The 11,023-nt window shown below is 50.8% G+C and overlaps 1 protein-coding gene across 1 annotated transcript in view; it reads left to right on the plus strand.

The window, feature by feature from the left end:
* Positions 1-11,023, plus strand: part of LOC130206152 (phospholipid phosphatase-related protein type 5-like) — a 36,376-nt gene that overhangs the window by 16,994 nt on the left and 8,359 nt on the right. The window contains exons 2-3 of the mRNA XM_056433960.1: positions 1,077-1,209; positions 8,244-8,494. Coding sequence (XP_056289935.1) covers positions 1,077-1,209; positions 8,244-8,494 — 384 coding nt within the window. The remainder of the gene's footprint in view (positions 1-1,076; positions 1,210-8,243; positions 8,495-11,023) is intronic.

Below are 11,023 nucleotides of genomic sequence, written 5' to 3' on the forward strand. Positions count from 1 at the left end.
AAAGGCTCAAAATGGTTGTATTTGGAGGATAATTATCGTGTATCTGGCAACCCTGAGATCGGTCGACCAATGACTGTCCTCTAAACCGTCAGAGCGCACGTAAGAAGGGAGATACCATTTCCAAAACTTGTCAGGGGTAAATACGAGTTTATGAAAACCCAGAGAAAAACAAATATCCGACGAAGCAAAATCCCGGACGTTTTTGGAATCCCTGCCGGACGCATTTTTTAGGGCTCAAAAGCAGGACATGTCCGGGGAAAACTGGACGTCTGGTCACCCGATGTCCAGTCGTCCCCATGAGAGCAACAGCACGTTGGGAAGCTGTCGCTTTGCAGTCCTCTCCTTTTCATCCAGCTCGTGTATTCTCCGTGTGACGTGTGTCTTGAGTCTCATACCTGCCGTCATTTGTTGAGATTCTTTTTCCCCCACAAATACTCTGACTTTATGATGTTATGTCCATTGTTTTGTCGTCTGCATTGTTTATAGTCCTCTAGGTGTTATGTCTATGTATTGTCTTTTGTCTAAAAAAAAAAGTATTAAAAAAAAAAAAAAAAAAAAACGCGTTAATGCGCGATAAAATAATTGTCGGCGTTAATTAAGTGCTGCGTTAACGCAAGATTAACGCGTTAACGTGCCCAGCCCTAGTTTTCTCTTTATAATTAGTATTTTAGTATTTAGTATTGTTCTTGTGTTTTGTGTTTCATTTTTTATTTTCTATTGATGCTCTAATGTGCACCCGCTGCTGTGATCCTGAAACGTCCCCACTGTGGGACGAATGAAGGAAAGATTTTAAAATCTAAAACTAGGATAATAAGAAATAAAAGAAATGATATCATTGTAAAACATAGAACCACGGACCAGCAGGTACACACACACACACACACACACACACACACACCCCGTGTCTTCTTCAGCTGTGTCTGTACAGATGGAGCTCACCGGTCAGTCCATCAGCCCGTTGCACGGCTCGTATTGACCTTCATCTGTGTCTCTGTGTGTGTGTGTGTGTGTGTGTGTGTGTGTGTGTGTGTGTCTCTGTGTGTTTGTGTGCGTGTGTGTGTGTGTGTCTCCACCAGATCACAGTGACGGAGACGGTGCTGTTCCTGGTCCAGTACACGTCCAAAGAGTTCGACCGCTTGGAGAAGACCGTCGCCACGGGCGACTGCTGCTACCTCAACCCGCTGGTGCGCAGGACCTTCCGCTTCCTCGGTGAGTCCCCGGCTAACGCGGCAAACACCGCCGAGCCGCACGCCGTTTGGCTTTGAGACTCAGAACCACGGACACGGGTCCAGGGAGACTCCCTCCAGGTCCTGCAGGCGTACACATATTCTACTAGATACACACTACTAGCTACACACATATTCTACTAGATACACACATATTCTACTAGATACACACTACTAGCTACACACTACTAGCTACACACTACTAGCTACACACATATTCTGCTAGCTACACACTACTAGCTACACACATATTATACTAGCTACACACTACTAGCTACACACATATTATACTAGCTACACACTACTAGCTACACACATATTCTACTAGCTACACACTACTAGCTACACACATATTATACTAGCTACACACTACTAGCTACACACTACTTGCTCCACACACATATTCACTCATCTTCAACTTGAAGATGTGTTCAGATACACACACAAATGTGGAACCGTGGCGCCTTCCTGCACACACACACACAGTGGTGGCCTCTCCTGGCCCTCTCGCTTCCTGAAGGGAGCAGGAGATGAGGCTGCAGGAGAGGATTATGACCTCGATCCCCTCCCATGGACACACGCAGCCCGCCTGGTGCTCCAGGGCGAAGCTGCTCTCGGCCACAGAGGCTCTCCTCCATCACCCCGGCTTGTTCTCCGGTTGAACACGGCGCACGTCTTCCTGTTCAGTGATGCCAGTTTTTAAAGAGCGCTGAGCGGCGTGCTGTCGCCGCAGGCGGAGGAAGACGAAGTGCTTCACGGGGAAGTCCTGCTGTACTTCATTAAACACACACAGATCCAGTTTCACCCGACACAATGAGGACGAGGCGTGAAGCGGAGGATGAAACGTGACGGCCTTCTGATCGGGGATGGCTGGTTCTTGAAGATGCTTGATGGAATTATCCATAACATGTATTCAGCTCCTCGGATTGGTTGGTATTTTCATATCTGAACACCAGACAGCCTCGCCTTGAAATACATATGAGTGGGTCAGGATTCTGCTGGACGGAAGAGGTGGTTTCAGCCTCTCGAACAAGCCCTTCATTTGGATCCTATTGCGCAAGAGACTCATGCTAATGCGTGGTCACGAGTTGTGTGGCCGCCGTGACGCCCGTTACTGTGCCCATAAGGCTCTTCAAATGAGGGATTATCAGCAACAAAGTGTACAAAAATGGCGCCGTGCCAACGGCTGCTTGTCTCAGTAGTGGCGTTTTGCTTTTATTTTATTGTCTTTTTTTGCACTTTTCCTCTCTTTCTTTTTCTTTTCTTTCACGTTTGTCTTAGTTACGGTCGGACACTGGACCATAACTACTTTTTTCGAAACTTCTACTGTGGCTTTTGTTCACTTTGTCGTGAGTATCGGAGAGCCACAGCAAACAATGACGGGGACCGTCGTCTACTCGCGTGCTCAGCTGATCGCGCTGTGCAGGCCGAAGCTTCTGCCTGGAGACAGACCTGTGATCCCTCTGGAGCTACGGAGAAGGGCTCGCGGCTGCAGATCAGGTGTCAAGCGGAGGGCTAAAACGAGGAGATACAAACCCTCGGTACCGTCGATCATAACGGGGAACGTGAGGTCTTTGGCCAATAAGACGGATGAGCTCGGCGCTGGTAATGACTGAGAGGATCTTCCGTGAGAGCAGCCTCTTGTGTTTTACTGAGACGTGGCTACATGCGGACTTTCCGGATCACAGCGCGTCTTTGCCCGGCTTCAGGACTGTTCGGGCTGACAGAGACGCTACACAGAGCGGTAAGAAGAGGGGGGGCGGGATCGCTGTTTATGTGAATGAACGGTGGTGCCATCCGGACCATGTGTGCGTGAAGGAGCGCTTCTGGAGCCCGAACATTGAACTGTTGGCCGTGGGGATGCGCCCGTACTATTTGCCGAGAGAGTTCACGTCCGCCATTGTGGTTGTCGTGTACGTGCCGCCATCAGCTGACGCTGAGGAAGCTGTGGACACCATCCACTCCACTGTGTCTGCTCTGCTGAACCATCAGCCTGGAGCATTCATGGCTATCACTGGTGACTTTAACCACACCACATTGGATAAAGCTCTGCCAACCTTCCATCAATACATAGACTGCCCAACAAGGAACAATAAAACTCTGGACTTGCTGTATGCTAATACTAAGGACGCATACAGCGCCACTGCCCTTCCCCCCCTCGGCAGGTCTGATCATGACCTGGTCCGGCTGACACCAGGTCTGTTCCTCTGGTGAAGAGGCTGTGACCACCAGGACTGTGAGGAGGTGGTCTCTGGAGGCTAACGACGCTCTGCAGGACTGCTTCAAGTCAACGGACTGGGATGTGTTGTGTGGACCGCACGGGGAGGACATCAACAGGATGACCGACTGCATCACGGAATACATCAAGTTCTGTGAACACACCACCATCCCATCACGGACTGTGCTGCTTCCCCAACAACAAGCCCTGGATCACCAGGGACCTGAAGGCGCTTCTTAACATGAAGAAAGCTGCTTTCAGGTCTGGAGACAGGGATGAGCTGAGGAAAGCCCAGCGCAACCTGAAGGTGAAGCTCAGGAGGCAAGGACTCCTACAGGAGGAAGCTGGAGGCCAAACTCCAGCTGAACAACACAAGGGAGGTGTGGTCTGGCATGAAGCAGATAACTGGCTTCAAGGTGGGAGGGAGACAGCCAGGGGGCTCCTGGAGAGGGCCAACAGCTGAACTGTTTCAACAGGTTCAGTTCACAGCCCTCCTGTCTCCTCCACACATCACACCTCCCAAACACCTCCCCTCTGTCCCCCCTGCTGAGCTGCACATCCACCGAGCCCTCAATAACAATGGGCTCCTCCACCCTCCCCCCTCTCTCTGTGACGACTGACCAGGTGAGAAGACAGCTGGAGAAACTACACCAGCGCAGAGCTGAAGGTCCTGATGGCATCAGCCCCAGGGTCCTAAAGACCTGCGCCACCCAGCTGTCTGGTGTCCTGCAGCGCCTCTTCAACCTCAGCCTGAGGCTGGGGGAGGTCCCGGTGCTGTGGAAGACGTCGTGCCTGGTCCCTGTCCCAAAGAAGTCAACACCATCTGGCCTCAACGACTACCGACCGGTCGCCCTCACCTCCCATGTGATGAAGGTGCTGGAGAGGCTGGTCTTGGCCCACCTCCGGCCGCAGGTGAAATCGTCGCTGGACCCTCTGCAATTTGCTTACCGGCCTCATGTGGGAGTGGACGACGCCATCATCTACCTGCTGCAACGAGCTCAGTGGCACCTGGATGGAACCGGTGTCTCTGTGAGAGTCACTTTCTTTGACTTCTCCAGTGCATTTAACACCATCCAGCCACTGCTGCTGAGTGAGAAGCTGCGGTGGCCGGTGTGGACGCGTCCACCATCTCCTGGATCACTGACTACCTCACAGGCAGACCACAGTTTGTCAGAATGGGGCGTGTGCTGTCTGGAACGGTGGTCAGTGATGTTGGAGCCCCACAGGGAACTGTTCTGTCTCCCTTCCTCTTCACCCTGTACACCAGTGACTTCCAGTACAACACGGAGTCATGCCATCTGCAGAAGTACTCTGATGACTCTGCAGTGGTCGGGTGTATTAGGGATGGACGGGAGGAGGAGTACAGGGCAGTGGTGAGTGACTTTGTAAAGTGGGCGCATGAGAACCACCTGCGGCTGAACGTGGCCAAGACCAGAGAGATGGTGGTGGACTTCAGGAGGAAGAGCTCCTCCCCCTCTGAGTGTCCTGGGAGTGGACGTGGACATGGTGGAGGAGGACCAGTACCTGGTGGAGGAGGACCAGTACCTGGAGGAGAGGACCAGTACCGGGCATCTCCATCGACTGAACTGGAAGGCCAACATCAACGCTGTGTACAAGAAGGAGGAGTCGACTCTTTTCCTGAGGAAGCTTGATCCTTCAACGTGTGCAGCAAGATGCTGGAGTTATTCTACCAGTCGGTTGTGGCCAGTGTGCTGCACTTTGCCATTGTCTGCTGGGGGAGCAGCATCGGAGCCGGTGACACCAGCCGTCTAACAGACTGGTGAGGAAGGCTGGCTCCATCATCGGCTGCCAGCTGGAGCACCTGGAACAGGTGGTGGAGAGGAGGACGTTGAAGAAACTGCTGTCCATATTGGACAACCCGGACCACCCGGACCACCCAGACCACCCGGACCACCCTCTCCACCACCTCCTACAGGGACAGAGGAGGACTTTCTCCAGACGTCTCCTCACGCTCCGCTGCCACAAGGACAGATACAGGAGAACATTCCTGCCGGCGGCTATGAGGCTCTATAACAGATCACCTCTTGCCAGATCATAGTGCAATAACTACAACAATAACTGAATACTTACACTATGTTGATCTGCACTTCACACATCTCATTTGTTTGCACTACACACATACACACACATTTCATTTGCTCTGCACTCATACACACACTTTGCTTTTTGCACTCTGTCTATATTTAATATTTTTTGTATTTGATTTGTCAGTGTTGTTGTGTATGCATGTGTGTTGTATATTTACATATATATTTTGTTTTGTATTTTACTTTATTTTACTTGTATACTTCTATATCTTTCATCCCTGTTTCTTATATTTTGTGTTTTGTTTTTATTCTTGTGTGTTGCTGCTACTGTCACGACAAATTTCCCCTTGGGGATTAATAAAGTATATATCTATCTATCTATCTATCTAACATGTCAAAGTAAAATAGTTTAGAGAACATAGACAAACAATCGGTAGGTGTGTAATCCGTCCGATGGTTCGTCTGCTCGTGGTTCTTCGTGATCAGAGCGACGACACGAGGGAGTTCAGTGTCGACGACAACGACATCGAATGAACTTGTCATGTTCTCCAGAGGTATTTTGAGAGGAGGACGCTGAAGACCGCGGACGTCTCCCCGTCGGAGAGATGTGGCCGATGGTCTCGTCGTAGCGCTCTGCCCTGTAAGTCGACGCTCAGGGCTCGAAGCACACGGCCTAATAGCTGCTGCGCGCGCTCCGCTGTACCAGCTAACGGGGTCGCGGCGAGCTGTCGGAGCCTCGTTAGCGCAGCGTTCGGACCGGCCGCGAGCGTTTCACAAGGCGCCGCTTAGCAAACACAATCTGGACGTCCCATTAACAGCACGTGTTTTTCTGGTGCGCTTGATCCATCGCTATTGAGAGCTACGTTTGGCAGGCTTGTTGGCAGACTGAGCGCAAACCGATGAATCCTGCAGGGGCTCGGCCGCGCTGCGTTGAGCCATTTGGCATCCCCGCCCTGCCGAACCCTAGCGCCCCAGAGGCCTCCTGAGTTGGGTGGACTTATAGGTGGAGGGATGTGTTGTCGGGGGGATCAGGGGGCGTTAGATGTTAGCCCCGGAGGAGGTCATGTACTTCCTCAAGCTGGTCGACTCGCACCGCGGCGCCTCCCCTTCCCAGCGGAGGATTGATGGGCTGAGGCGGCTCACGGGTTTAATTGGGATCCTGCTGTTTGCTTCTTTAGAGCTCATCTCTTGCTGTGAGAATGTCATTTGCAGTAAAGACTTTACAAACCTCATAGTGCTAAATGCCATTGTCAGAAAGGCATCTGACGCCTTCATGGGATCCACGAGCCGGTTCCCCTTGGTTTTCTTATCTTCTACCAAAGTGCTTCTGATTCTTTTGTTTTGTTTCAGAACTATTTAGCTGTTAACCGGTAAAGTGTAAAAGCGCTGAACGGAGTCGGACCGTAAACCAACCCGCTAATGCAAAGTCAGTTCAGTGATGCAGAGGAACTCACGCTTACTAGAACCGTTCTCATTAACACGGGCAATGACGAACAAACCCATGAATGCAGCGTCTGGCCGTGAAGATGAAAACGTCATGAAGCTGAAGTTAAACTGAACTACAGCCCCCCCCCCCCCCCCCCCAGGCAGCTGGAAGTAGAAAAGACGAGCAGGAGGCAGAGCGAAGGATTTGAGCTCACACATTACAATCATCACTTTTGTGTTTGCAGTAGCATAATAATATATATATATATAAATTAGATAAATTAAATTAAAATATTAATAATAATAATACATAAATGAAATATTAATAATAAATAAATTGAATAAAATAAATGAATGAATAAAATAAATAGAATAAATGAATACATTTCCAGACTCATCTTCAGCTGTGTGTGTGTGTGTGTGTGTGTGTGTGTGTGTGTGTGTGTGTGTGTGTGTGTGTGTGTGTGTGTGTGTGTGTGTGTGTGTGTGTGTGTGTGTGTGTGTGTGTGTGTGTGTGTCTGTGTGTGATGAGATACTGTGATAACTTCCAGACCGACCGGGCTGTGCATCATCACACTGCAGCGCTGTGTGGAGACGCTGGCACCGGATCAGAGAAGAGGCGCAGTGCTTCAACCCTGCTCACACACACACACACACACACACACGCACACACACACAATGAAATGCATCCAACAAGCACGCTGCCGTTTAAAGCAAACTAGATTATCTTCATGCTCTAATCAGCACATCCTCACAGGGCGAGCGGCGCGGCCCACGCTCGCGGTCGCTCCAAACCCGTTTGATGCTTGTTAGGGAAATGGACCTGTCAGCGCCGCTCCTCCCGGGGGGGGGGGGGGGGGGGTGACCTTTACGACCGAGAAGGAGACGAAGAGGTCGTGAACGCCTCACCGCCCGTTTACACGAGCGTCTCGCAGCTAAAGACGCTCGGCTTGAATTAGTTTACAGCGGCATGAACACTCGACACTGATTAGGATAGTGTGTGTGTGTGTGTGTGTGTGTGTGTGTGTGTGTGTGTGTGTGAGAGAGAGATGTCTGACTTAGCGCCTGTTTGGTCATGTCGGGTGACAGAGGGCCGGCTCTCCTAGGAGGGAAGCCATTACTCCTGTTACAGCCTTAAACCACTGAGACGTGAAGCCTGGCTGTGTGTGTGGGGGGGGGGAGTGTGTGTGTGTGTGTGTGTGCATGTGTGTGTGTGTGTGTGTGTTGGAAGTGAATCGTTCACACCGAAGAGAGAAATCGGTGGAATGATTGTTGATTTCCCGTCGTCCATGTTTTTTCATCTTCTTCTTCTCCTCTTCCTCCCAGGAGTCTTCACCTTCGGCCTCTTCACCGTGGACATCTTCGTGAACGCGGGCCAGGTGGTGACGGGGAACCTGGCGCCCTACTTCCTGACGGTGTGTAAGCCCAACTACACGGCGCTGGGCTGCCAGCATGCGCTGCGCTACATCAGCCACCAGGAGGCGTGCACGGGGAACCCGGACGACATCCTGCACGCCCGCAAGACCTTCCCCTCCAAGGAGGCGGCGCTCAGCCTCTACGCCGCCCTCTACCTGGCCGTGAGTCACTCCCTCCTCAGTGTTGAAGTCTCTGAAACCTGCATTCTCTCTCCTGACCACCAGGGGGCGACTCCTCTGGTTGTATAGAAGTCGATGCTTCAAGTGTTAAAGCTGCATTCTCTCTCCTGACCACCAGGGGGTGACTCCTCTGGTTGTATAGAAGTCTACGCTTCATGTGTTAAAGCTGCATTCTCTCTCCTGACCACCAGGGGGCAACTCCTCTGGTTGAATAGAAAAAAGATACAATACACAGCCTGTGCCATCAGCATCTGACTTAATATAGAATATAAACAAGTCAGTCTATAAACATGAACTTATATTGTATATTAAGTTAATTTTAAATAGTTTTTACAAACCTCACGTACCCCCTGGAGTGCCTCCCCCCCATGGGTATACCAGTAGATATATGATAATGATATGATAACAATAAAAAGACATGAATTCCCACATGTCCGTGACGACATGTGACGGCGCTCTGGCCTCGCCGTGCACTCATCCCCTCCAGGACGCCTCTGATGAGAGTCAGAGCGCCTGCCTCAGTGCCCATGGGCAACGGCAGCGCGGCTTTGGGCCGTCGGAGCAGATTGTCTCCGTTATCTCGGTCAGTTAGCGAAGGCCGTTGTCTGCGTGCAGCTCGGAGGTGAGGACGAACATGCAGTTTGCACACACACACACACACACACACACACAGCTCTGAGGAGACGATCAAGCTGTCGTTGTCTCGTCTTTACGGCGAAGCGGGGCCGAACACAGACGTCCAGAGAGGATTTATCCACATGAGGCAGTAATCACCTCGTTCAACGTTCTAATCACAGATCTAACGTGTGTTTTGGGTTATTTTTAGCTAGAATGTACGAATCATTCGGTCCAAAACATTCCCCAAAACATTCTCCCACAATATGAACATTAATGAGGCTATCTAGCTGGATGCTACAGCCTGGACGAGGCTCAAAACAAAGCCGGTGATGTGTCTTCCTCTTCAACAAGGGAAGACCAGACCACCCCTGTGTTGAATGTGTGGGAGGAGGAGGAGGAGGAGGAGGAGGAGGACTAGATAACGAGAGGATTCCCATTGATTCCAATGAAGGTTGCTTATATAACATGATGGCTCCACACGTCTGCAAATACATTCACAACATGAAGAGCAACGCTACAAAACGCACCAGATAGTCTCAGTGCTGAAGTGCATGAAGTACCGCTCCGTTCCACCGGGGGGAGGCCTTGCAGCGAGAGGTTTTATGGAGGTCAAGTCGGCGTTTTCTTCTCCCGGTGCATCGGAGTATGAAACTGATGGCGTGTGACACGCGAGGCTCACAGGGAGAAAGATCCTTGACCCGGACACACACACACACACACACACACACACTCATGACCACCAGTGGACTGTGTGTGTGTGTGTGTGTGTGTGTGTCAGACTCTTAAACATGGCTCTCTGTGTGCATCATGTGACGTTGGTGCATTATTCAGCTCCTCTGAGGCCAGTTGGAGGTGCTGCAGGCGTTTTACCCACAATGCATTTCTGGTTGAAAAGCAGTTTATTAATATGGAGTAGAGCATAATGTCATGTATCCTCTCTCCTCCTCCACCTCCTTTCCTCCTCTCCTGTGTCCTTCTCCTCTCTCCTCCTCCACCTTATTTCCTTCTCTCCTCTCCTCTGTCCTGCTCCTCTCTTTCTCTCTCTCTCCTCCTCCACCTTCTTTCCTCCTCTCCTCTCCTCTGTCCTTCTCCTCTCTCCTCCACCACCTTATTTCCTTCTCTCCTCTCCTCTCCTCTGTCCTGCTCCTCTCTCTCTCTCTCCTCCTCCACCTTCTTCTCTCCTCTCCTCTCCTCTGTACTTCTCCTCTCTCCTCCACCACCTTATTTCCTTCTCTCCTCTCCTCTCCTCTGTCCTTCTCCTCTCTCCTCCTCCACCTTATTTCCGTCTCTCCTCTCCTCTGTCCTGCTCCTCTCTTTCTCTCTCTCCTCCTCCACCTTCTTTCATTCACCTCTCCTCTGTCCTCTCTCTCACCCTTATCCTCCACCTCCTTTCCTCCTCTCTTCTGTCCTTCTCCTCTCTCTCTCTATCTCCCATCCTCCACCTTCTTTCCTCCTCTCCTCTCCTCTGTCCTTCTCCTCTCTCCTCCACCACCTTATTTCCTTCTCTCCTCTCCTCTCTTCTGTCCTTCTCCTCTCTCTCTCTCTCTCCCATCCTCCACCTTCTCTCCTGTCATCCCTCTCTTCTCTCTCTTATTCTCCATCTGCTTCATGCGTTTCTCTCCTGCCGTAGTAAAGAGAGGAGCGAGTGAACGCGTGATGACTCTCCTCCGTCAGCCGGCGTCTCTCCTTCAAGAAAACAGGAGCAGAAACTTCTCCAGAGTTCTGAAAGTCAAACTGAAATCATGTGGATGTTATTGATTTTTATATATATATATATATATATATATAAATACCTGAAGTCATGTGACCTCATGTGAGATGTTCATCTCGTTTAGACTAAAGGTCGAGCTCCGCCTCCACGGAACCTTCTGGAGCCGCAGCTCTTTGTTTATT

Source organism: Pseudoliparis swirei, chromosome 16 (genome assembly GCF_029220125.1).
Source record: "Pseudoliparis swirei isolate HS2019 ecotype Mariana Trench chromosome 16, NWPU_hadal_v1, whole genome shotgun sequence".
In the NCBI taxonomy this organism is placed as follows: domain Eukaryota; kingdom Metazoa; phylum Chordata; class Actinopteri; order Perciformes; family Liparidae; genus Pseudoliparis; species Pseudoliparis swirei.